Source organism: Muscardinus avellanarius, assembly GCF_963383645.1.
Source record: "Muscardinus avellanarius genome assembly, chromosome: 11".
NCBI lineage: Eukaryota > Metazoa > Chordata > Mammalia > Rodentia > Gliridae > Muscardinus > Muscardinus avellanarius.
The window spans coordinates 70,592,229-70,619,644 of NC_137797.1; the positions used below are offsets into that span (position 1 = coordinate 70,592,229).

Here is a 27,416-nt window from a genome sequence, read left to right on the forward strand (position 1 = left end):
AGAGACATATGCCTAGCTGGAGTTTTTTTTAGTGTGGGCATGGTACTAGGAATTGAAATCAGGGGCGTTTTACTTCTGATCTACATCTCTAGTCCTATTTTATTATTTTTATTTTGAAACACTAAGTTGCTGAGGGCCTCATGAGGTTGCTGAGGCTGGCCATGAACCTTCAATCCTCCTGTCTCCAGCCTCCCAAGTACTGGGATTTTAAGTGTTCACCGCTACACCCAGTTCCTAGCTTGTTTTTTTTTTCTTTTTTGGTGGAACTGGGGATTAAACCCAGGGCAGTCTACATCCAAGCTACACCCCCAGCCCCATTTTTACTATTTTTTTTTTTTTTTTTGGTGGTACTATGGGGTAGAACCCAGAGGCTTTCTACCTCTGGGCTATACTCCCAGACCTTTTTTATATTTTATTTGGAAACAGGGTCTCACTAAGTTGCTGAAAGCCTCACTAAGTAGCTGAAGCTGGCTTCGAACCCGTGCGATCCTCCTGTCTCAGCCTCCCAAGTGCAGGAATTACAAGCCTGCACCACCACGCCTGACTCCCAGCCCCATTTTTTATTCCTTTTTCTTTTTAGTGGTACTGGGGGTGAAACTCAGAGGCTTTCTACCCCCAGACTATACTCCCAGACCTATTTTCTATTTTATTTGGAAACAGGGTCTCACTAAGTTGCTGAGAGCCTAAGTGGCTGAGGCTGGCTTGGAACCTGTGCAATCCTCCTGTCTCAGCCTCCCAAGCGTGGGGATTACAAACATGCACCACCACGCCTGGCTATTCTTTTTATTTTCAAACAGGTCTCACTAAGTTATGGAGGGCCTCACTAAGTAGCTGAGGCTGGCTCCAAACCTGCAATCCTGTCTCAGCCTTCCTTCCCAAGTACTGGGATTACAAACCTAAACCACCACACCCAGCTCTAGCTTGTTTTTGTCAAATTTTCAAATAACAAAACACTTTGTTTCACATTATTCTTTACAGTATTAGCAAATGTTTCTTACCATAATTGGCTTGCCCTGAAATGTCTTAACTTCCTCTCTTAAGTATCTAAAAGCCTGTTAAGAAATCAGAAAGAAACCTTCATTAATACTCACATTTTATTAAAGCTATCTTTATTCTGTGGAGAATTAGGCATTAGCAATTATTTCTAAACTAAAGAAAAAAAATTTTTTTTTTTTTTTTGGTGATACTGGGAATGGAACCCAGGGCATTCTACCTCCAAGCCACACCCTAGCCCTATTTTTTATTCTTTATTTTGAAACAGGGTCTCACTGAGTTGCAAAGGGCCTAAGTGGCTGTCCGCGAACCATGATCCTCCTGTCTCAGCCTCCCAAATGCTGGGATTTCAAGCATGAGCCATCACACCCAGCTCAACTCCAGATTCAATTCTCAGCATGGTAAACAAAATGAAATAAAACACAATAAGATCTGAGGGAGAAGCCAGGCGTGGTGGTGCACGCTTATATTCCCAGCGCTTGGGAGGCTGAGAGAGGAGGAAGCACAGGTTCAAAGCCAGCCTCAGCTACTGAGTGAGGCTCTCAGCAGTTTAGTGAGACCCTGTTTCCAAATAAAATATAAAATAGGTCTGAGAGTATAGCCTGGAGGTAGAAAAGCCCCTGGGTTCCACCCCAAGTAGCACACACACACAAAAAAAAAATCTTAAAAAAAAAAACAAAAACATTACTTGCCGGGCATGGTGGCGCACGCTTGTAATCCCCGCCCTTGGGAAGAAGAGACAGGAGGATCGCACGGGTTCAAAGCCAGCCACGCGCTGGCTTAGGAGACCCTGTTTCCAAATTTTAAAAAATGTAAAAATAGGTCTGGGAGTGTAGCTCGGAGGTAGAAGGGCTTCCAGGAACCCCAGTACCACCCAAAAAAAAAAAAAAAACTTTACAATGCTATCAGGAATATATTTTTGTTTCAAAGGAATTAGTCTTCCTTTGAATATCTTCTTTATGTAGGACATAACTGTACCAGTATTAGGAATGGCCTAGGAAAATTTGAGAAAGCTATGATTATTAATATACTTCAAAAATTGGGTGAGGGGCAAATCTGTGCAAGGACTTGATTTCTGCCTAAAAGCAGGCAACTATTCCAATGTAAATTAACCTACCTAAAGGTGATTAACAAGTCCATAGGAGAGGAGAACTAGGCTTTTCTCTAAAGACAGATCTACATGATTGGATAAGCCAGCTAAGATGGTAGGAGGGGTTGACCTTCATGGAAGGAGCAGCCTCACCACACCTTATTGGGGGAGGTACCTTACAGGGTAAGGGGAGGTACCTTACAGGGACTTCACTACGTCAGAGTCAGGCAAACAAGATGGAGGTCCATGAAGTGGAAATGCCAGGAACTTTTTTTTATCGTAGGCCTATGTACTAGAAATGCTAGCAATCAGCCAGGCATGGTGTTACATACCTATAATCCCAGTGCTTGAAAGGCTGAAAGAGGAGGATTTCTAGTTTAAGGACAGCCTCAGAAAGTACTGAGACTCTCACCAATATAGCAATACCCTGTTTCATAATTTTAAAAAGTTAAAAAAAAAGGGAGGAGGGGCTGAGAGTATAACTCAGAAGTAGAACTAGGTTCAATCCCCAGTGTCACCAAATAAGTAAAATAAATGAATGCAGTAGCATACTAGTTGTGTTAATTTTCTTACAGATAGGAAGCAAACTGTTTCAAATCAAAACTGAAAAAGCTTTATACAGATGATCAAAATGGAAATCAAGGCCAGGCGTGGTGGAGCACACCTGTAATCCCAGTACTTGGGAGGCTGAGACAGAAGGATCAGGTTCAAGGACAGTCTCATAATGTACTGAGACTCTCATTAATCTAGCCAGCTCTAAATAAAGATAAAATAGGGCTGAGGATATAACTCAGAGGTAGAGTACCTCTGAGTTCAATCCCCAGTAACTAACACACATGCATGCAAAAGGGAAATCAATTAAGTAAAAGAAAAAAAGATTACTAAGATGTTTTAAAAACTTTAGGGTAAGCCGGATGTGGTGGCGCACGCCAAAGCTTGGGAGGCAAAGACAGGAGTAACACACAGGTTCGAAGCCAGCCTTGCTGGCTTAAGAGACTCTATTTCCAAATAAAAATATAAAAATAGGTCTGGGAGTGTAGCCTGGAGGTAGAAGGGTTTCCAGGAACCCCAGTATCAGAAAAAAAAAAAAAAACAAACAAACAAAAAATTAGGGTAGCAGGGCATGATGGCACATACTTGTAATCTCAGCATTTGAGAAGGCTGAGACAGGAGGATCACAATTCATGAACAGCCTCAGCTACTTAGTGAGGCCCTTTGCAACTCAGTGAGACCCTGTTTCAAAATAAAAAAAATGGGGCTGGGGTGTAGCTCAGCAGTAGAATGCTGCTGGGTTCCATCCCCAGTACCCCCCCCCCAAAATAAAACAGGAAAGAAAGAAAGAAAGAAAGAAAGAAAGAAAGAAAGAAAGAAAGAAAGAAAGAAAGAAAGAAAGAAAGAAAACATTGTACTTACCCTAATTTTACCCAACTGAAAATAAATAGGGTAAGTAAGTACACGTTTTCTTTCTTTCTTTTTTGGCAGTACTGGGGATATAGAATCTACAGGCCTTCTACCTCCGAAATACACCCCCAGCCCTATTTTTTAACTTTTTACTTTGAAACAGGGTCTCAATGAGTTGCAAAGGGTCTCACTAAGTAGCTGAAGCTGTCCTCGAACCGCGATTCTCCTGTCTCAGCCTCCAAATGCTGGATTACAAGCATGCAACCACCACACCTGGCTAGTACATATTTCTTGTTAACTAAGATACACTATAATTTCATACACTACCAGGACTTGTATCAGAAGAGAACTTTTCTAGGCTGGGAGTGGTAGTGCACGCTTGTAATCCCCGGGCTTGGGAGACTGAGATAAGAGGATCGCACAGGTTCGAAGCCAGCCTCAGCTACTTAGTGAGGCTCTCAGCAACTTAGTGAGACCCTGTTTCCAAATAAAATATAAAATAGGTCTGGGAGTATAGCCTGGTGGTTAAAAAAAAAAAGAGAGAAAAGTTTTCTTCTCACCTGTTGTGCATCTGTGTCTGACTGGAAAGTGATATACCAGTTGCTATTGTGTGCAAATTCACAGCTTATCACTTTAGGGCAATTTTCATTTTTAAACAAAGCTTTCACTTCCTAAAAAAAAAAAAAAAAAACAGTTATAAAGTATATCAATAACTGGTATTTTGTTGTTGTTTACTAGTAACTAAAAGTTGAGTATCCATCTCTCTATGTCTTTTGGTCCTTTTCATTTCCTTAGTTGTTAACTATAGTATTCTGAAACAGAAATATGATTAGTCATAGTGTAAGTTTTGTGGGTTTAGAAATGGAACTGCCTTTTTTTCCGTTCCTTTCTTTTGCTTTACTTTTTTTTTTTTTTTTTTTTTTGGTGGTACCAGGGATTGAACCAAGGGGATTCTACCTCTGAGGTATACATACCCACAATCCTTTTTATTTCTTTTGAAACAGTGTTTCACTAGGTTGCTGAGAGCTGGTCTCAAACCTATGATCCTCCTGTCTCAGCCTTCCAGCTACTGGAATTACAAGTGTGTCCCACCATGCCCACATTTTTTTTTTTTTTTTTTTTGGTGGTACTGGGGGTGGAACCCAAAGGCTTTCTACCTTTGGGCTATACTACCAGACCTATTTTATATTTTATTTGGAAACAGGGTCTCACTTAGTTGCTGAGAGCCTCACTAAGTAGCTGAGGCTGGCTTGGAACCCGTGCGATCCTCCTGTCTCAGCCTCCCAAGCACGGGGATTACAAGGTTGCCCTACTACACCTAGCTTTATTTTTTTGTTTTGAGACAGGGTCTTGTTTTGTTATCTAGGCTAGCCTGGAACTTCTGATCCTCCACCTCAGCATCCTGAACTGCTGGGATTACAAGCATATACCACCACACCCAATTTTAAAAATATCTTTTAAGCCGGGCATGGTGGCGCACGCTTGTAATCCCCGCGCTTGGGAGGCTGAGACAGGAGGATCGCGCAGGTTCGAAGCCAGCTGCGCGCGCTGCCTTAGGAGACCCTGTTTCCAAATAAAAATGTAAAAATAGGTCTGGGAGTGTAGCCCGAAGGTAGAAGGGCTTCCAAGAACCCCAGTACCACCACCAAAAAAAAAAAAAAAAAAAAAAAAATCTTTCAAATAACTGTTAAGTAGAAAAAGAAACTCCAAGAAATATAAATTCAGAAAAAGTCAATGGGCCTGGCGTTATGGTACACAAGTGTAATCCTAATACTTGGGAGGCTAAGACAGATCAAAGGTTCAAGGCAAGCCTCAGCAACATCTTGAGGTTCTTCACAATTTAATGAGAACCTGTTTCCAAATAAATAAAATACAGCTGGGGAAGTGGCTCAGAGGTAGAATAAACCTGGGTTCAATCCCCAGTATTAAAAAAAAAAAAAAAAAAAAAAAAGTTAGCGGGGCCTGGTGGCGCACGCTTGTAATCCCAGCATTTGGGAGGCTGAGACCTGAGGATTGTGGTTCGCAGACAGCCTCAGCTACTTAGTGAGGTTCTGTGCAACTCAGTGAGACCCTGTTTCAAAATAAAGAATAAAAAATTGGGCAGGGGGTGTAGCTCGGAGGTCAAATGCCTCTGGGTTCCATCCCTAGACCCGCCAAAAAAAAAAAAAAAAAATTTCATGTCAAAACTCAGAATGCCAAAGGAGTTAAAATGTAGGGCATATATAAAGAGGAAAGAAGTAGGTATGGTGGCACACACCTATAATCCCAGTACTTAAAGAGGCTGAGACAGAAGGATTGCAGACAACCTCAGTAACTTATTAAAACTCTCAGCAACCTAGTGAGACTTTGTTTCCAAACAAAAAGGAGCTATGGTACAGCTTGGAGGTAGGATGCCCTGGGTTCAAATCCCAGTACTACAAGCTCACATGCACGCACGCACACACACACACACACACTCAGACACGTGTGTGTGGGGGGGGGGTACTGAGGGTGGAACCCAGGGGCTTTTCTATCTCTGGGCTATACGCCCAGACCTATTTTATACTTTATTTGGAAACAGGGTCTCACTAAGTTGCTGAGAGCCTCACTCAGTAGCTGAGGTTGGCTTCAAACCTGTGCAATCTTCCTGTCTCCTAAGTGCTGGGATAACAAGCGAGCGCCACCATGCCCCGCCTACGCACATTTTTTTTAATTAACTATTGACAAAATAATAACAGTAATAGCCAATAACTACAAAGTAGTATCTGTTAAGTTACATCTGACTAATGACAACAACTACTAAGCTGACTAGAAAATCGATATGACAATAGTGAAGTCTATCTTGTATACTAACTCCATCAAACTTTTAGGACATTGAATTTAAGCAAGAATGTACCTGCCACCTGTGGTAGTGCATGCCTGTATTCCCAGTTTTTAGGAAGCTGAGACAGGAGCATTACAGGTTCAAGGCCAGCCTCAGCAACTTAGTGAGACCCTGTTGCAAAATAAAAAATAAAATAGGGCTGGGGGTATAGCTCAAAGGGAGACTGACCTTGGGTTCAACCCCCAGTACCACAAAAAAAGTGTTCTTATGATAACATGTTACTAGATCAAGTATTGTGTGAAATAAGAATGAGCAACCAGCTAAATTTTGCAACTTTTGTGACAACAGTAAAATATCACCAAGTTCTGTTAACAAATTCCCATTTTGTCCAAAGTTACATTTTTGGAGATTATTTATAGAACTATTAGGCTGCCACCCATTGATCTCTAGTTTAAAATAGACAGGAGATGCCGGGCGTGGTGGCGCACGCTTGTAATCCCCACTCTTGGGAGGCGGAGACAGGAGGATCGCGCTGGTTCGGAGCCAGCCTCGCTGGCTTAGGAGACCCTGTTGCCACATAAAAAAGTTAAAAAAATAGGTCTGGGAGTGTAGCCTGTGGGAGTGTATCCCAGAGGTAGAAGGGCTTCCAGGAACCCCAGTACCACCAAAAAATATATATAATAATAAAATAGACAGGAGAATTATAGGTTCAAGGCAAGCCTTGGCAAAGTAGCAAAGACCTTGTTTCAAAATAAAAATTTAAAAAAGGGCTGAGATGTACCTCATGGATAGAGTATCCCTGAGTTTAATCCCCAGTACCAACAAACACACCATAAGTTCTCTAAATATTTTAAAGTGTGTGTGTGTGTGTGTGTGTGTGTGTGTGTGTGTGTGTGTATGGTGTGTATGTGGTACTGGGGGTGGAACCCAGGGGCTTTTCACAGTCCCAGACCTATTTTTTATACTTTATTTGGTCTCACTAAGTTGCTGAGAGCCTCACTAAGTAGCTGAGGCTGGCTTCGAACCTGTGTGATCCTCTTGTCTCAGCCTCCCAAGTGCTGGGATTATAAGTGTGCACCACCACGCCTGGCTTATTTTTAATCATATTTTTTAAATCTTCATAAAATCCCCATTTCCACTTTTCATTCTACAAAAACAATTATGTTCATAGCTGTCCTTGATCCGCGATCCTCCTATCTCAGTCTCCCGAATGCTGGGCATGCAGCACCATGCCTTAGGTACGCTATATTGTTTTCTCTACTGTTTTTCATGCACATAAACTTTCTGTATTCAGAACATAAATTATAAGGATGGCATAGAGTATAGAGTATTTATACACTAGTTACTACTCTAAGCTTCAAAGACCTTATAATTTTTTTCTGATTTCACTTTACTTCAGGCTTAGGAATTCATTCTAGAGATTTAAAGCTGAAAGACTTTGGGCAAAAAGATAAGCTTTTAAAGCATCATATTTATTATGTAGAAAGGGCCCCAAAATTTTTTTCTAAATGGCTTATAAAAAAAAATCAATTACTGAGTAATCCTCACCTTCTTTCGTTTACAGTGCCTTAAGGCAATCCAGAGTGAGGATGTCTGTGAACCATGATCCTCCTGTCTTAGCCTCTCGAATGCTGGAATTCTAAGTGTACGCCACCACAACTGGCTCTAGACTCTCATTTCTAACAGCCCATTTATCCTTGGGCAAATGACTTAGCGCCATCCTAAGGCCCAGTTACTCTATCTATAAAACTGGTAATAAAAATTTTTAGCTCTAAATCACTATAAAGTAATGGGGTGTGGTGGTGCACACCTATAATCTAAATACTTGGGAGGCTGAGGATTGCAGGTTCAAGGATGGCCTCAGCATCGCAGTCAGACTTTCAGCAACCTAGTGAGGCCCTGCTTCCAAAAACAAAGGGGCTGGAGGTGTTGTTCAGAGGCAGAACAGCCCTGGGTTCAATCCTCATTACCATACATATACACATAGACATACAAATACATACATAAAGCTATTCAGTCAAACCAATAAATTCAAAATCAATTATCACTATAATACTTAGTCTCTCCTCATAATAACACAGAACTATATCTTCTTCCTCTGTACTATTCAAATACTTCAGAATCAACAATACAAGCCAGATTGGATGCACTGCCTGTAATCCCAGCATTTGAGAGGATGAGAGAAAAAGAGGACCAAAAGTTCAAAGCTAGCCTCAATAAGTTATAGTGAGACCCTGTTTCAAACGGGCTGGCAATATAACTAAGAGAAAAAATGCCCCTGGGTTCAATCCCCAGTACCAAGAAAAAAAGAAGAAAAAAAGAAAGAAAAAAAAAAAGAATTAACAAAACAAATAGTTATCCAATTGACTTACATTTTGCCTGTATTTCTCCTCCAATTTAAACAGTTAGAGAACATTTAGCTTTAACAATGATTAATGATTTACCTCTACTGGTGTTGTTTCAGGAATCTCTCTGAGAATCACAATACAACGCTTATGACTTGGTCTCACCTTCTCACCTTTCTCATCAACTTGTACCATAGGAGAAGCTGAAGTTTAAAAAGAAGGGGTCTCATTTAATAGTGACACAAAGTAAATGCCATTAAAATACATTCGTTTCAATTTCCAAATAAATTAGTACAAGCTAGATACTGGAAGTGGTAGCACATGCCTATAATCCCAATACTAGAAGGTTAAAATAGGAGGACCACAGGTCTGAGAATATACTCAGCAACATAGCAAGGCCCTCAGAAACTTAGTGAAACTCCCTTCTTTTTATAGGGGCATACTACCTCCAAGCCATATCCTTTGACTTTTCATGTTTTTTTTTGAGACAGGGTCTCACTAGGTTACTAAGATTCTCACTATGTTGCTGAAGCTATCCTAAAACCTGTAATCCTCATGTATCAGTTTTCCAAATACTCGGTTATAGGTATGCACCACCATGCCCAGCTTTTTATTTTTTTATTTACTGGAGATGGAACCCAGGGGCATTCTACTTTCCATCTATACCCCTAGCTCTATTTTTTTATTCTTTATTTTGAGACAGAGTCTCACTGAGTTGCAAAGGACCTCATTAAGTAGCTGAAGCTGTCCACAAACTGTGATCCTCCTGTCTCAGCCTCCCAAATACTGGGATTACAATCATACACCACCACACCCAACTACTTTTTTGTTTTGAAACAGGGTCTGGCTAAATTGCTGAGAATCTAAATTGATGAGGCTAGTCTTAAATCTGCAATCCTCTTGTCTCAGCCCCCTAGTACTGAGATTACAGGTATATACCATTATGCCTGGTGTGAAACCCTACTTCAAAATAAAAAGTAAAACAGGCATGGGGCATAGTGGTCCACACCTGTAATCTCAGATTGGGAAGCTGTGACAGGAGGATCACAGATCTGAGTCCAGTTTCCGCAGAACAGTGAGACTCCTAGCAACCTAGAGAGACCCTGTTTCAACAAAAACGTTGGGGATAAACCGGGCATGGTGGCGCACACTTGTAATCCCTGTATTTGTGAGGTTGAGACAAGGAGTATTGCAGGTTCGCAGCCAGCCTCAGCTACTTAAAGAGGCCCGTGCAATTTAGTGAGACCCTGTTTCAAAATAAAGAATAAAAGCCAGGCGTGGTGGTGCACACTTGTAATCCCAGCATTCAGGAGGCTGAGACCTAAGGATCACGGTTCGCGGACAGCCTCAGCTACTTAGTGAGGCCCTCTGCAACTCAGTGAGACCCGGTTTAAAAATAAAGAATAAAAAATAGGGCAGGGGGTGTAGCTCAGAGGTCGAATGCCCCTGGGTTTCATCCCCAGACCCGCAAAAAAAAAAAAAAAAAAAAAATGAAAGGAAGGAAGGAAGGAAGGAAGGAAAAAAAATAGAGCTGGGTTACAGCTTGAAGTTAAAATGCCCATAGGTTCTATCCCCAGTACCCCCCCACACACACGCAAGGCTGATATGCCAAGATTACAGTAGAAATTAAAAAATTTTGAAGATTATATGGGAACAATGCCTAATGTTATTTACTGAATATTTAGAGTACACAAAGTCTTCAAGGAGCATACAACACTTATGATTCAGTCAATCACTACAGTGCTGGGAATTGGACACAGGGTGTTGCCCCAGTATATTTACTATTACATACTACTACAAAGATCTGAAGCCAGGTGTAGTGGCGTATGCTTGTAATCCCAGCATTTGGGAGGCTGAGACAGGATGATCGCTATTCGAAGACAGCCTCAGCTACTTAGTGAGGCCCTTTACAACTCAGTGAGACCCTGTTTCAAAATAAAGAATAAAAAATAGGGCTGAGGGTGTAGCTCAGAGATAGAATGCCTGCCCCTGGGTTCCATCCCCAATACCAAAAAAATTAAAAAATTTTAAAAAATCTGAAAGCCTTCTTTGAGAAGCTGATTTTCAGGAAACAGTAATGGAGTAACACACAGCCAAAATGTTTATTTCTAATTACTTCAAGCAGATAATATGCCATATTTCCCAATGAATAGAATAATATGAAATTATTTGTGAAGGCTTATGTAATAAGTCCTATGTTCCAACTTAAACAGGAGGAAGTACTCTGCTTCTCTCTTTGCTAATAGTCTATGTAGACTAAACTGGTCATTTTAAGAAACAATGTCTAGACAGATAACCCAATTACAAATTCCATAAATGATTATAGTCACCAGGGAAAGCAAATCCTTTACTTTGATAAGTCTTATTGCCCTTGCTATATTTAGCATTAATTTATTTATTTATTTAGGTACTAAGGATTGAACCTTGGAGTGCAGTAACACTGACCTACATCCTCAGCCCTTTTTATTTTGAGAAAAGCTTTCCCTAAATTGCCAAGGCTGGCCTTAAACTTGCAATCCTCCTGCCTCAGCCTCATGAGTCACTGGGATTATAGGCATGCACCACTGTACATGGAGTTATATTTTACTTTTAAACATTTTGAACAAATTTAATAGGAAAAGTGAAATACAGCCTTTATTCAATCAAGTACTTTGATAACAAATTCCAATTAAGGGAAGTTACCAAGAGTTTTAATATAAGACATAAATATCAATAAAAATTTTTAGAACCTTTATCACAAAGTATAAAATCTTTACTGAACTTTGCAGAAGTATTTGTCAAACTGCAGGTCACAACTCAATAGGCTGTGAAATCAAATGAGGATAAAATAAATAAGTTCAGCGAGACATGGTGGTGCATATTTGTAATCCTAGTACTTGGGAGGCTCAGATAGGAGGAGCAGAGGTTCATGGTGAACCTTGGCTACTTAGTGAGGCTTTCCATAACTTAGTGAAACCCTATTTCAAAATAAAGAATAAAATACAGGGCTCAGGGTGTAACTTGGAGATAGAATTCCCCTGGATTCAATTCCCAGTGCCACAAAAATTTAAAAAAAGAAGAAAAAAAAAGTTCATTTCAAACACATACTATCAAGATGGGCATGGTGGCACAGACCTATAATCCTAGTACTTGGAAGGCTGAGATAGAAGGAGATCGGTCTTTTTTTTTTTTTGGCAGTACTAGGGATGAAACCCAGGGGTCATTCGATCTCTGAGCTAGACCTTCTGCCCTGTTTTTTATTCTTTATTTTGAGACAGAGTCTCACTAAGTTAGAGTGCCTCACTAAATAGCTGAGGCTGTCCGGGAACTGGGATCCTCCAGTCTCAGCCTCCCAAATGCTGGGATTACAAGCGAGCGCCACCACACCCAGCTTACCCTAATGTTTTTAAAGCATCTTGGTAATCTTTTTTTCTTTTGCTTAATTGGTTTTTCTTTTGCTCACGCATGTGTATGTGTGTGAGTAGAATCAGTCTTGAGGATAGCAGCAAGTAGTGAGAGTCGTGTCAACCTAGCGAGACCCTGTTTTAAAAATAAAAATAAGCCGGGCGTGGTGGCACACACTTGTAATCCCTGCACTTGGGAGGCGGAGAAAGGAGGATCGCGCAGGTTCGAAGCCATCCTCGCTGGCTTAAGAGACCCTGTTTTCAAATAAAAAATATATAAAAATAAGTCTGGGAGTATAGCCCAGAGGTAGAAGGGTTTCCAGGAACCCCAGGTACCACCAAAAATAAATAAATAAATAAATAAAAATAAAAATAGGGCAAGTAGTATAGCTGGGAGGTAGAATGTCCTAGGTTCAATCACCAGTAACCACGAAACCTGTTTCAAAATAAATGAAAAATAGACCTAGAAGTGTAGCTCAGAAGTTGAATGCCCCTGGGTTCAACCCCCAGGACTACACATGTAAAAAAAAAAATGTAGTATTAACTCATAAAACTAACATTTCAATTGTGTATATGTATGTGGTGGGTGTACTGGCTGTGATATATTCTTTTTACATAGTATTAAAACCTAAAATAGTTTCTAGGGTGTGAGATCACATATACTTGCTAAGTGAACATCAAGATAAAACATAGAATTGATATAGGATCTTTATATACACACATAAATATAGAACACAACAGCCAGAAAAAAATAAAAGCACTGAAACAAAATAGGGGGAAAACCCAGCAGTTAAAACATTACTAGTTATCAGAAATCCAAAGTATTTAATTTTTTAAGTTTTAAAAATAAGCTTATTTACATACATCTCAATACTTCAAGAATTAGATCAGGATCTGTGGTCAACTTTTTAATTTCTTCCATGTTGGCAACTGTCCAAATTGGGACAAACTGATCACTATCCATCTGAGAGATCAAGTAAAGATCCTTTGACAGATTTTCTCTGAAATAAATAAATAAAAGCAATTCTTAAAAAAGCAGCTAAGGAAAAGACGTACCTTAGTAATAACTCTAGTTATTATGTCTAGGTAAACAAAATTGCACTATTAGGAATAACACGAAGTTTTTAAAATTAAAAAAAAAAAAAAAAACTGAAGTTCAAAGAACCAATATGATTAGTAACACTTCTACAAAGTTCTGGGTCCCAAACATACCTTGTTTCATAGTTCTGGACAAGAGATAATATGGAATTATATTGATATGGATACAGGCTTAATATTTTTTTTTTTTTTTTTTTTTTTTTTGGTGGTACTGGGGTTTCTGGAAGCCCTTCTACCTCCGGGCTCCACTCCCAGACCTATTTTATATTTTTGAAACAGGGTCTCTTACGCCAGCACGGCTGGCTTCGAACCCCCTGTCTCCGCCTCCCAAGCGTGGGGATTACATGCGTGTGCCACCACGCCCGGCCATACAGGCTTAATATTAAATAACAAGTTACAAAGTATTTCAGAGTGTAGTTCTATCCTATAAACACTTTACCAGCCAGGCCTGGAGGCGCATGCTTGTAATCCCAGCATTTGGGAGGATCAGGGTTCGTGGACAGCCTCAGCTACTTAGTGAGGCCTTCTGGAACTTAGTGAGACCTTGTTTCGAAATAAAGAATAATAAAAAGGACTGCAGTTGTAACTCAGAGATTCAATATCCTTGGGTTCCATCACCAGCCCCCCGCCCCAAAAAAAGCATATGAGAACCAGGCATGGTGGCCCATACCTGTAATTGGAGGAAAGCCTAAGCAACTTAGGGATATCGTGTTTCAAAAACAAAAAAATAAGCCAGGCGTGGTGGCATGCGGTTATACTCCCAGTACTTAGGAGGCTGAGACAAGAGGACTGCAGGTTCAAGGCCAGCCTCAGCTACTTAGTGAGGTCGTCTGCAACTTTGTGAGACTCGGTTTCAAAATAAAAAATAAAGACCTTGGCGCATGCTTGTAATACCAGCATTTGTGAGGCTGAGACAGGTGGACCAAGGTTCACCGCAGACAGCCTAAAATACTTAGTGAAGCCCTCTGAAACTAAGGGGCCTAAGTAGCTAAGGCGAACAGTGATCCTCCAGTCTCCGCCTCCCAAATGCTGGGATTACAAGTGTGCACCACCACGCCTAGCTATACTCAAATTTTATTAGAATATATAATCACTGTCTTTAAGGTTACAAATGTTAACAGGTAGGGGTTTTCTGTTAGAGGATAATAGAAGATATCATTAAAGTTAAACTCATATTTCAATAAGGATATATATAAATAGCAGTCTAACCAACAAGGAACTGCTTAATAACTTGAAAATCAGACATCTGTAAATACGATCTTTGTAAAACTAAAGAGTTGTAGCCTAAACCAAATTTGACCTTTCTCAGGTCTACTATAATAAATCAGGGTATCAAAACTCTTAGCTATGTTATACTCCATTAAGATATATGCTTATAAGAACTGGGAGTGGTGGTGCATGCTTGTAATCCCAGCATTTGCGAGGCTGAGACAGGAGGATCACAGTTTGCGAACAGCCTTAGCTACTTAGTGAGGCCCTTTGCAACTCAGTGAGACCCTGTTTCAAAAAAAAAAAAAAAAAAAAAAAAAAAAACTGGGCATGGTATCGCATGCTTCTAATCCTGACATTTAGAAGACTAAGATAGGAACATGGTGGCTCGAGGATAGCCTCAGCTACTTAGTGAGGCCCTTTGCAATTCAGTGAGACCCTGTTTCAAAATAAAAAACAAAATATAGGACTGGATTGTAGCTTGGAGAAGAATGTCCCTAAGTTCTATCCCCAACACAACAAAATAAAGATGTATGTATATATATATATATATATATATATATAAGAATCCTGCCAGACATGGTGGCACAAGCTTGTAATCCCTGCACTTGGGAGGCTAACAGGAGGATCGCGCAAGTTCGAAGCCAGCCTGCACTTAAAAGACCCTGTTTCCAAATAAAAAATATGTCTGGGAGTGTAGCCCAGAAGTAGAAGGCCCCCGGGTTCCATCCCCAGTACCACCAATAAATAAATAAATAAATAAATAAATAAATAAATAAATAAATAAATCGTAGCTAAAGAAACTATACCATGTCATAAGTAAAGCAAATTAATGATATAACATCTATGCCTTATATATTCACTATATATTCACTATAAATTCACTATAAATACCTGATAAACACTAATGGTAATTTTGATTGGCTACAAATGACAATTGCCTGGCTGGTTCACACTGTATTTATAGTTCTAAGAATAAACAAGAAGCCGGGCGTGGTGGCGCACGCTTGTAATCCCCGCGCTTGGGAGGCAGAAACAGGAGGATCGCGCAGGTTCGAAGCCAGCCGCGCGCCCTGGCTTAGGAGACCCTGTTTCCAAATAAAAATGTAAAAATAGGTCTGGGAGTGTAGCCCGGAGGTAGAAGGGCTTCCAGGAACCCCAGTACCACCAAAAAAAAAAAAAAAAAAAAAAAAAGAATAAACAAGAGCTCCCATTATAAAAACTAGGAAAGCTTTGAGAAAGTACAAAAATCATGTTCTCAGAGACATGAAAGATGGGGGAAGCCCAGAAGATAAAACAACTGAAATGCTAAAAAGAGTTGATATTTTTTTCTTTCCAAATACATTTACACAAAAGGAGACTTGACCGAGAAAGAGAAACCAACATATCATTATGCAGTTGTGTGAAGTTATTTGGTATGTATGTATCCTGGACATACAAAGAACTGGCATTATCAATTGGGAACTACGGGAGCCCCAACACACAAATTATTCTCCCCATGTTTCCTGAGTTTTAAGAAGGAAGACACATTGGGCACAGTGGCACATACTTAGAATTCCAATACTCGGGAGGCTGAGAAAGATTGCAGGTTCAAGGCCAGCCTCACTTATTTAGTGAGGCAATCAACTACTCTGTAAAACCATGTTTCAAAATAAATAAGCCAGTCGTGGTGGCGCACACTTGTAAACCCCACGCTTGGGAGGCGGAGACAGGAGGATCAGGCAGGTTCGAATCCAGCCTCTCTGGCTTAAGAGACCCTGTTTCCAAATAAAAATATAAAAATAGGTCTGGGAGTGTAGCCCAGAAGTAGAAAGGTTTCCAGGAACCCCATACCACCAAAAAAAAAAAAAAAAAAAAAAAAAAAAGAATAAAAAATAGAACTGGGGGTATATCTTGGAGGTAGAATGCCCTTGAATTCAATCCCCAGTATGGAAAAAAAAAAAGAAAATGGAGCAGGGTGTGAAGGTACATGCTTGTAATCCCAGTACTTAGGAGGCTGACATGAGGATCTCAGGTTTGCAGCCAGCCTCAGCAGCTTAGTGGAGTCCTCAGCAATTTATGCTCCTGGGTTCCATATCTAGTACAACATACACACAAAAAAGAAGAAAGATGGAGCAAGGTATAGTGGCACACACCTACAATCTCAATACTTGGGAGGATGAGACAGAGGATCACAGGTTCATGGGCAGCCTCAGCAATTTCGTGAGTCCTTAGCAACTTAGTGAGATCTTATTTCAAAATAAAAAAATTGTGTAGCCAGGTGTGTTGGTGCACACTTAGGCGGAAACCAGATGATCCCATTTCTCAGACAGCCTCAGATACTTAGCAACTCAGTGAGACCCTATTTGAAAAAATAAAAAAAGAGCCAGGTGTGGTAGCAGACACTTGTAATCTCAGCATTTGGGAGGCTGAGACCAGGGGATTGTAGTTCGCAGACAGCCTCAGCTATTTAGTGAGGCACTCCGCAATTTAGACCCTGTTTCAAAATAAAGAGTAAAAAATAGGGCAGAGGTGTAGCTCAGAGGTCAAATGCCCCTGGGTTCCATCCCCAAATCCGCAAAAATAAATAAATACATACATACATACTAAAAAATAGGACCAGGGGTGTAGTTCGGAGGTAGAATGCCCCTGGTTCCATCCCTAGTACTGAAAAAAAAAAAAAAAAAGAAATGAATGAAAGAAAGAAAGAGGGAAAGAGAAAATTGTGTAAATAGACTCAAATAATCATTTTAGGCTAATATGTAGCTAAGAAATACCAACAGGCATGATGGCACACACTTGTAATCCCAGGATTTGGAAGGCTGAGATAGGAGGATGGCAGTTCTTAGACAGCCTCAGCTACTTAGTGAGGCCCTTTGCAACTCAGTGAGTCCCTGTTTCAAAATTAAGAATAAAAAATAGGGCTGGGGGAATAGCTCGGAAGTAGAATGTTCCTGAGTTCTAGCCCTGGTACTGCAAAAAAAAAAAAAAAAAAAGAAAAAGAAAAAAAGAAATACTGGCACTGAATGACATTTTAAAGGAAGATGACTTAAACCAACTTAAAAAATAAAAAACGCCGGGCATGGTGGTGCACGCTTGTAATCCCCGCACTTGGGAGGCTGAGACAGGAGGATCGCACAGGTGCGAAGCCAGCCTCAGCTACTTAGTGAGGCTCCCAGCGACTTAGTGAGACCCTGTTTCCAAATAAAATATAAAATAGGTCTGGGAGTGTAGCCTGGAGGTAGAAAAGCCCCTGAGTTCCACCCCTAATACCACCAAAAAATAAAATAAAATAAAAATATAAAACCTAGCCAGGCATGATGGCACATGCTTGTAATCCCAGTACTTGGGAGGCTAAGACAGGAGGATAGAAATTCACTGACAGCCTCAACTACTTAGTGAGACCCTCTGCAACTCAGTGAGAATCTGTTTCAAAATAAAGAATAAAAAATAGGTTTGGGTGTGTAGCTTGAAGGTAGAATGCCCCTGGGTTCCATCCCCAGTACTGCAAAAAAATAAAAATAAAATAAAATAAAGGCTGGGAGTTTAGCTTAGAGGTAGAATGCCCCCAGATTCAATCCTCAGTATTCAAAATAAATTAATAAATAAAATTAAATAAAGAAGATAAAAAGTCAACAAAAAATTATTCTGTACCTTGAGAAACAGAATTCTAATTGTTTCTTCAGACATTCTTTTAGGTCTTCTGTAGAAATTGCTGAAGTGCTTTCTCCTGGTGATGGAAAACAAGAAGAAAAAAAAAAGTAATTATTAAGTTATAATAGGAGTTAAAACTTACGCAATAATATACAGAAGTCAAAAAGCATCCAAAGAGCCAGGTGTGGTGCCACATAATTATAATTCCAGTACTTGGGAAGATGAGACAGAAATATCACAAGTTCAAAGCCAGACTCAGCAATTTAGTGAGACCCTGTTTCCAAATAAAAAAGGTCTAAGAAGCAGGGCATGGTGGCACAGGCTTGTAATCCCAACATTTGGGAGGCGGAGACAGGAGAATTGTGATTCATGGACAGCCCCAGCTACTTTTTTAAAAAGTGGTAATTAGCTGGGTGTGGTGGCGCACGCATGTAATCCCCCGCGCTTGAAAGACGGAAACAGAAGGAACGCGCAGGTTCGAAGCCAGCCACGTGTGCTGGCTTTAAGAGACCCTGTTTCCAAATAAAAAAGTATAAATATAAGTACATCTATTTTACTTGTAGTAAAAAGTTAAATTCTTTTTTTTTCTGTGTGGTACTAGGTATGCAAAACGGGCAGTCTACCTCTGAGATATATTCCCAGCCCTATTTACTTACTTACTTATTTATTTATTTAGGTGGTACGGGGATTTTTGGAAACCCTTCTACCTCTGGGCTATACTCCCAGACCCATTTTTATATTTTTATTTGGAAACAGTCTCTTAAACAAGTGAGGCTGGCTTCGAACCTGCGCGATCCTCCTGTCTCCACCTCCCAAGTGCAGGGATTACAAGGTGTGCCACCACACCTGGCTATTCCTTTATTTTGAAACAGGGTTTCATTAGGTTGCTGAGACTGGCTACAAATTTAAGACCTCCCTGTATCACCCTCCCAAGTACTGGAATTACACACTACCTCACCATCCCCCGCCCAGCAAACAGTATTTTTAACATTGATTTCTATTTCATTAAACAAACTAAGCTTATTTTAAAAGAAAAGACAAATCCAGGCCTGGTGGCGCATGCTGGTAATCCCAGCATTCAGGAGGCTGAGACCAGAGGATCTCACTTCATGTAGAGCCTCAGCTACTTAGTGAGTCCCTCTACAACTTAGTGAGACCTTTTTCAAAATAAAGAATAAAAAAAAAATAGGGCAGGGGGTGTAGCTCAGAGGTTGAATGCCCCTGGGTTCCATTCCCAGACCCGCAAAAATAAATAAATAAATAAATAAATAAATAAATAACTGATTAATGTCATGTGTTTATCAGAACAATGACCAGGGAAGGCTAATCTACTGCATTCTTATTTTAGCAATAAAACTATGAAGATTACCAGAAGCATCATATATTTGATAACTCAAATCATCGGGTCCTAAAATCATTCCATCAGTTGATTCTTCAATGCCTGTAGTATTTCTTGTGGTTTCACAAGAAGGAGAATACATTACTTCATATTCCTTACACAAATCTTCTGAAAGCTCTGTATTACCTGTATTAAAGAAATGACACTGAAAGTAAATGGAAATTCCCCCCCCCCCAAGTTGTAATACTAGGAATTGAACCCAGGAACATTCTACCTCTGAGGTACACTCCCAGTCCAATTTTTTATTTTGAAACAGGGTCTCATTAAGTTGCAAAGGGACTCCCTAAGTTGCTGAGGCTGGCCACAAACCTGTGATCCTCTTGTCTCAGCCTCCCAAGTATTTGGATTAGAAGCCTGTGCCATCACACCTGCCTTAGAAACTGCTTAGGTCCTGCCTTTAGGAGCTCTGGGCAGTATATTCTCTACAACAAGATTTCAAGGAATTCTACCAGTTGGAAATTGTTCACGATTTTAAGTAAATTATTTCCCCAAGGGAGTTAAGTTTTGGCCATTATAAATAGCTAAAATGATTAACACTAACACCTATATAGCACTATGTATCAGACTATGTCATGTACTTTTTTCACTTAATTTTCAGAAAATCCTAGCCTGTAGGCAATTTCTGTAATGTATTTTGCATATAAGGAAAGAGAAGTCATCTGCCCACATTTAAGTAGTAAACAAATAGCTAGGCCAATGATGGAAGATCAAAGCCAATTTATGATCAAACCTGGTGGTGCACGCCTACAATCCCAGGTACTGCAGAGGATGAGGCAGGATGAACATGGGCAACTTATTGAGACCCTGTCTCAAAATAAAGTCAAAAGAGCCGGGCATGGTGGTGCACGCTTGTAATCCCCGCACTTGGGAGGCAGAGATAGGAGGATCGTGCTGGTTCGGAGCCAGCCTCGCTGGCTTAAGAAACCCTGTTTCCAAATTAAAAAATATAAAATAAGTCTGGGAGTGTAGCCTGGAGGTAGAAGGGCTTCCAGTACCATCAAAAAGAAAAAAGTCAAAAGGGCTGAGGATGTACCTCTGTGGTAGAACATCTCTGGGTTCAATTCCCAGTATCTTCCCCCCTAAACAAAGCCACTATAAATAAAAATTAAAACCAAGCGTGGTGGCATACACTTGCAATCCCAGTTTTGGAAGATTGAGACAGGAGGATCACTGGTTCGCAGATAGCCTTAGCTATTTAGTCAGGCCCTCTGCAAGTTAGCGAGATCATTTCAAAATAAAGAATAAAACAGAGGGCTGGGGGTGGCTCAGAGGTAGAATACCCCTGGGTTCCATCCCAGTACCACACATGCAAAAAAAAATATGCAAACTGTATATTAAAATTCATAAATGCACCAGGCATGGTGGCTTGTAATCTCTGCGCTTGGGAGGCGGAGACAGGAGGATCGCGCAGGTTCGATGCCAGCCTCGCTGGCTTAAGAAACCCTATTTCCAAATAAAAATATAAAAAATAGGTGTTTGGGAGTGTAGCCGGGAGGTAGAAGGGTTTCCAGGAACCCCAATACCACCACCAAAAAAAAAAAAAAAATCATAGATGAAGTTGATAAGTTGGGTCCCTCCTCCACGTGATCTCATAGCGGAATAGGAAGCGGTAGCCAGAAGTCTCCAGGTGCCTCAAGATTCCAAACATTGCAATGCTACAGATATTGTGAGAATCAGCATGCCTATAAAAAACAGTGCGTCTAATCCACCACATGACTCAGGCTCAGGCAGCAGATCAGGAATATGTGCAACTCTCCAGACTTGTGGTCCATTGGTCCCTTCCCCCATGGCAGGCTGACTCTCTGGAGGGTGCCGGGTTCCAAATAAAACAGCGGTCTCTGATAACCCAGTTGGTGTTTTTGCCTCCCTCCTAAACCCCCTAACTCTATTTTCAACCTAACAGAAGCCAGGTATGGTGGAGCACACTTTTAATACCAGTACTTGGGAGGCTGAGACAGGAGGATCATGATTCGCAAACAGCCTCAGCTACTCAGTGAGGCCCTTTGCAACTCAGTGAGACCCTGTTTCAAAATAAAGAATAAAAAAAAAGGGCTGGGCTGGGCGTGGTGGCGCATGCTTGTAATCCCTGCGTTTGGGAGGCAGAGACATGATCACACAGGTTCGAAGCCAGCCTCCCTGGCTTAAGAGACCTGGTTTCCAAATAAAATATAAAATAGGTCTGGGAGTGTACCCAGAGGTAGAAGGGTTCCATTCCCAGTACAACAACAACAACAAAATAGGACTGGGGTTGTAGCTCTGAGGTAGAATGCCCCTGGGTTCCATCCCCAGTAACACACACACACACACACACACACACACACACACACACACACACACACAAAATAAATGGATCTTTTCAATAATTAAAGGATGTGTTTCAATATTCTATAAGTTTGGCTATAAATTTAGCAAAAACGTATTTTTTCCAATGAAATATTTAAGACTTACCCTCAGGATGAGAGCCTGATGTGGCTGCTGTTTCATGCCAAGAGCTTTCATTTCCATGAGTTATAGCAGTGGCATCAGGAGTTCCAGGAGGAATTTCTTGCCATACCTTGGCATTAGGATTTAAACCAGTGCCTTTAGATGTTACCTGCTAAATAAGCAAAAGGTCTATTTGTAAATTTTCTTCTTTCTTTCCTTGTAAAACTGGCAATTGACCCCAGGAGCATTCAAACTCCAAACTACACCCCCAGCACTATTTTTTATTTTGAAACAGGGTCTCACTAAGTTGCAGAGGCTGGCCTCAAACCTAAGATTTTTTTATCTCAAATTTCCAAGTATGGGGATTACAGGTATGTTCCACTATACCAGGCTCTATTTGTAAAATTTAAAGAAATTAAAATTACAACAAAGAGTTACAGACAAACAGTCTTTCGAACAATTAAATGTGACAAAATAATACATAATTTAATAGTTGAAAATGTAAAACTTTTAAGCCGGGCATGGTGGTGCACACTTTTAATCTTAGTACTGGGGAGGGTCACAGTTCAAGGACAGCCTCAGCTACTTAGTGAGGCCCTTTGCAACTCAGTGAGACCCTGTTTCAAAATGAAGAATAAAAAATAGGGCTGGGGGTGTAGCTCGGAGGTAGAATGCCCCTGGGTTCCATCCCTAGACCCGCAAAAAAAAAAAAAAAAAAAAAAAAAAAAAAAAAAAAAAAAAAAAAAAACAGGACTGGGGGTATAGGTAGAATGCCTCTGGGTTCAATCCTCAGTACTCAAAAAAAAAAAAAAAAGGTAAACCTTTTAAAATAATAAATTTTATATCTGTATGAAAACTGGCTAACTATAATAAAATAATGATCTCTATAAAACTGTTATAATACTTCTTTGCCCCAACACACTTAGAAATACCAAAAGATTTAGTCAAACTATTCACTTACCTTTGAAATAGTGTTTGTGCTTCCAGAGCAATTTTTGAGTTATTTACAGCAATTTTCCAGAGTATATTATTTTTACTGCCATCTATGTGGTGATAAAGATCTGAGTATAAATTTTTCCTTCTTTCTTTCTCTCTCTCTTTCTTTCTTTTGTTCTTTCCTTCTTTCATGGCACTGGGGGTGGAACCCAGAGGCTTTTCTACCTCTGGGCTGTACTACCAAACCTATTTTATATTTTATTTGGAAATAGGGTCTCACTAAGTTGCTGAGAGCCTCACTAAGTAGCTGAGGCTGGCTTTGAACCTGTGCGATCCTCCTGTCTCAGCCTCCCAAGTGCGGGGATTACAAGAGTGAGCCACCACGCCGGGCATTGAGTGTGAATTTTTCTATCACTGGAGATGTCGCATAAAGTAAAAAAACATTCTTTTCTTTTTTTTTTTTTTCCAGTACTGGGGATGGAACCCAGGGGCATTCTACCTCTGAGCCAGAGCCCTATTATTTTTATTCTTTATTTTGAAACAGGGTATCACTGAGTTGCAAAGGGCCTCACCAACTAGCTGAAGCTGGTCAGGAACCATGATCATCCTGTCTCAGCCTCCCAATTACTGGGTTAATAAGTGCGCGCCACCATGCCCAACTCAAAACAACTTTTATTTACAAAAAAAAGAGGCAGGCTTGCTGGGCATGATGGCTCACACTGGTAATCCCAGTACTGGGAGGCTGAGAAAGAAAGCCAGGTTTGAGGCTAGCCTCAACAATTTAATGAGACCTTATTTCAAAATAAATATAGGGCTGGAGGTACGGCTCAAAGGTAGAATGCCTCTGGGTTCAATCCTTAATAATACAAAAAAAATCTAAATAAGGTCATTTTTGACAAATTTGTGAATTAAAAAACTTTTATATCTCTTCCCTGAAAGGAATATTGTTCTCTTTCAAAACAGAGGTTACAACAATATAAAGTAACCCACAATAAACCACTAAAGATCGTGTGGAAAAAAAGTCATATCCTAAGTATTTTTGTGTGTGTGTGCATGTGGTACTAGGGGTGGAACCCAGGGGCTTTTCTACCTCTGGGCTATACTCCCAGACCTATTTTATACTTTATTTGGAAACTAAGTTGCTGAAAGCCTCACTCAGTAGCTGAGGCTGGCTTCAAACCTGTATGATCCTTCTGTCTCGCCTCCCAAGAACTGGGACTACAGGCGTGCACCACCAAGCCCAGCCTAAGTATTATTTAAAATAGGATTCCAAAACTGGATGTGGTGGCACAGGTTTATAATCCCAGTACTTGGGTGGCTAAGACAGGAGAACCCCAGGTTCCTAACCAGCCTCAGCAACTTAGTAAGACCCTGTTTCAAAATAAAGAATAAAAGGTAGGCTTGGTATAGTATGTAACTCAGTGAGACCCTGCTTCAAAATAAAAAATAAAAAATAGGGCTGGGGGTGTAGCTCTGAGGTAGAATGCCCCTGGGTTCCACCAGGCTTATAATCCCAGCATTTGGGAGGCTGAGAAAGGAGGATCACAGTTCGAGGGACAGCCTCAGATATTACTTAGTAAGGCCCTTTGCCATTCAGTGAGACCCTGCTTCAAAAAATAAAGAATAAAAAAATAGGGCCAGGTGTGGTGGCGCATGCTTATAATCCCCGCACTTGGGAGGCTGAGACAGAAGGATCATGCCAGTTCGAAGCCAGCCTTAACTGGCTTAAGAGACCCTGTTTCCAAATAAAATATAAAATGGGTCTGGGAGTTGGGAGTGTATAGGTAGAAGAAGGCCCCTAGGTTCCATCCCCCGTACCACCAAAAAAAGGCTGGGGCATGGCTCAGAGGTAAAATGTCCCTGGGTTCCATCCAGAGTATGCAAAAAAAAAAAAAAAAAGATTCCAAGTCTGCAGACACCTATTATAATGTAACTAGACAGTTTCCTAGTTCTAACTTTCCTTATGTCTAAGAGGAGATGGCTGAGGCTTAAGCCAGTATGTGTTGTGTGTGCATGTGCTAACATATCTCTTGGGCCTTAGACAAAGTGCTATTCATATGTGTATTATTACTAACAGTTTTTGTTGCCTGACATGTAAAGGAAAAACTCCAAATACTTGGGAGGCCGATACAGGAGGACTACAGGTTCCAAGAAAGCCTCAGCAATATAGCAAAACTCAGCAACCCAGGCAGGCGTGGTGGCTTGTAATCACAGTACCTGGGAGGCTGAGACAGGAGGACTGTAGTTTGAGGACAACTTCAGCTACTTAGTGAGGCTCTCAGCAACTTAAAGGTGAAACCCTGTTTCAAAATAAAATATTAAAAAAATAGGTCTGGGAGCATAGTCCAGAGGTAGAAGGCCCCTGGATTCCATCCCCAGTACCAAATAAATAAATACATGAAGCCGGGCGTGGTGGCGCACGCTTGTAATCCCCGGGCTTGGGAGGCGGAGACAGGAGGATCGCGCAGGTTCGAAGCCAGCCGTGCTGGCGTAAGAGACCCTGTTTCAAAAATATAAAATAGGTCTGGGAGTGTAGCCCGGAGGAAGAAGGGCTTCCAGGAACCCCAGTACCACCAAAAAAATAAAAAAAAAAAATAAATAAATAAAATAAATAAATAAATAAATGAAATAAACAATTTTTAAAAATAAGGCTAGGGGTTGTAGCTCGAAGGTAGAATGCCCCTGGGTTCAATCCCCAGTACATCAAAAAAATTAATTAATTTAAAAAAAAAAAAAAAAACAGCAACCTAGCAAGGCCCTGTTTCAAAACAAACTATTGCCAGGCGTGGTGGCACACGCTTGTAATCCCAGCATTCAGGAGGCTGAGACTCGCAGACAGCCTCAGCTCCTTAATGAGACCCTCTTCAACTCAGTGAGACCCAGGTTCAAAATAAAGAAAAAAAATAGGGCAGGGGGTGTAGCTCGGAGGTCAAATGCCCTGGGTTCCATCTGCAGACTCGCAAAATAAATTAATAAATAAATAAAAGTTGGAGGTATAGCTTAGATGTAGAATGCCACTGAGTTCACAGTACCAGTACCCCCCAAAAAAAGTGGACTTCCGGGAAGATGGCGACCGAGAAAAGCGGGGCTTAAGAGTCCCGCTAACAACCAATCTCCATTACCACAAAAAGAGCGCCTTTCATAGCCAGAAAACACCATCACCAGAAAAACAAAAAAACCACCAGGCTCCAGAGAGAAAGCGGACTGAGAACAGAGCTCAGGGCCACAGAGGAGACACACGCGCCCGAGGACGCGGCAGCAGCGCCATACTGCCAGCGGCAGCTGCGAACTCAGCGGACGGCTACAGCAAGCCGAGGTGAGCCGATGCGGAACAGCCAGGCGGGATCTTTCGGCGCAGACAGCATTTAAAGCTCCCAGTGGCTGAGCTCAGCACACGCTGCAGGGATTCAGAGTGGAAATCAAAACCAGAGAAGAAAAAATACGCCAGCCTCATGGCCGAGGGCGTGGCAGAGGCGCCATATTGCCACCGGCGGCGGCAGCAGCAGTGAATTCACCGAGTCCAGTACAGCTACATCTGCGTACTCAAGAACAGTGAGTCAAATTGCGGGCCACAGAGGAGAAATCCCAGTATTGTGCCTCCTGGGACTTGACCCAGTGAGGGAGTGGTGGTGGCAGAGATATCACACCATAGGAGAGCGTGCAACCTGGCACCCCCTTTAGTTTAAAGCAGCCTCTATCGATTCCCTGGGTCGGAGACTCTGTGATACAACCCAGTAAAGGAGTAGTAGGGTCTGAGATAATACAGACTCGAGATCCAGAGCACCTTAAGTGAAGCCATAGTGACCCAAGGGAAGAACCCAGAAAGGCACAAACCTCCGAAATCATGGGAAAGAGGAATAACACTGGAGTAATGAATGTGCACAACCCCACAACATCAGAACCTGATAAAACAGAAAATCAGAGATTTCTAGAAGATCAAATCAGGAAAATAACTGTAGAAATAATAGAGGTGCTTCGAAAAGAACTCAGAGAGAGCCAAAAAGAGATAAAGGATGCAATTAATGAAGTAAAGGCCTCAATTCAAAGCACAAACAACCGATTAGACCACATGGAGAACAGAATCTCGCTCTTAGAAGATGAGCAATCCAAAAATGAATGCATAGTTTCTAATCTAGAAAAAGATATCCGACAGCAGGAATCTGACATTGAAGAAATATGGGCCCATTTTAAGAGAGCTAACCTAAGAATAATTGGAATAGAGGAGGGAAAAGAAAGTGATACCAAAGGGATCAACAATCTCTTCAAGGAAGTAATAGCAGAAAATTTTCCAAACATAGAGCAAGAGGTTGATACACAGATCCAGGAAACTTATAGAACTCCCTTTAGACAGGATCCGAAAAGAGGATCCCCACGCCATATAATTGTCAAAATGACCAATGTGGAAGCCAAGCAGAGAATCTTAAAGGCAACAAAAACAAAGGGCCAAGTGACATTCAGAGGCAAACCAATTAGAATCACTCCAGACTTCCCAAACCAAGTCATGAGAGCCAGAAGGGCTTGGAGTAACATATTCCAAACTCTGAAAGAAAACAACTTCCAGCCAAAAATTTCCTACCCAGCAAAACTTTCTATCAAATTAGATGGAGAAATAAGAAGCTTCCATGACAAACAGAAACTGAAGGAATTTATGTCTTCAAAACCAGCGCTAGAGAAAATACTCAAAGAGATTAACTACAAAGAA

At 40.9% G+C, this 27,416-nt stretch overlaps 1 protein-coding gene across 9 annotated transcripts in view; it reads right to left on the reverse strand.

Annotated features, from left to right (window-relative positions):
• LARP4 (La ribonucleoprotein 4) overlaps positions 1 to 21,944 on the reverse strand; it is a gene marked incomplete at both ends in the record, with an annotated part of 46,668 nt that extends 24,724 nt beyond the window's left edge. For 4 of the 9 annotated variants that reach the window (XM_080705950.1, XM_080705948.1, XM_080705949.1 and 1 more), the window contains 7 exons: positions 999 to 1,052; positions 4,045 to 4,155; positions 8,732 to 8,835; positions 12,880 to 13,016; positions 17,956 to 18,031; positions 19,325 to 19,480; positions 21,803 to 21,944. In XM_080705950.1, the coding sequence (XP_080562076.1) occupies positions 999 to 1,052; positions 4,045 to 4,155; positions 8,732 to 8,835; positions 12,880 to 13,016; positions 17,956 to 18,031; positions 19,325 to 19,436 (594 nt within the window). Of the gene's footprint in view, positions 1 to 998; positions 1,053 to 4,044; positions 4,156 to 8,731; positions 8,836 to 12,879; positions 13,017 to 17,955; positions 18,032 to 19,324; positions 19,500 to 21,802 lie in introns of those variants that run through there. The other 5 variants (XM_080705947.1, XM_080705944.1, XM_080705946.1 and 2 more) reach the window with 4 other exon arrangements.
• Positions 21,945 to 27,416: the final 5,472 nt, after the last annotated feature.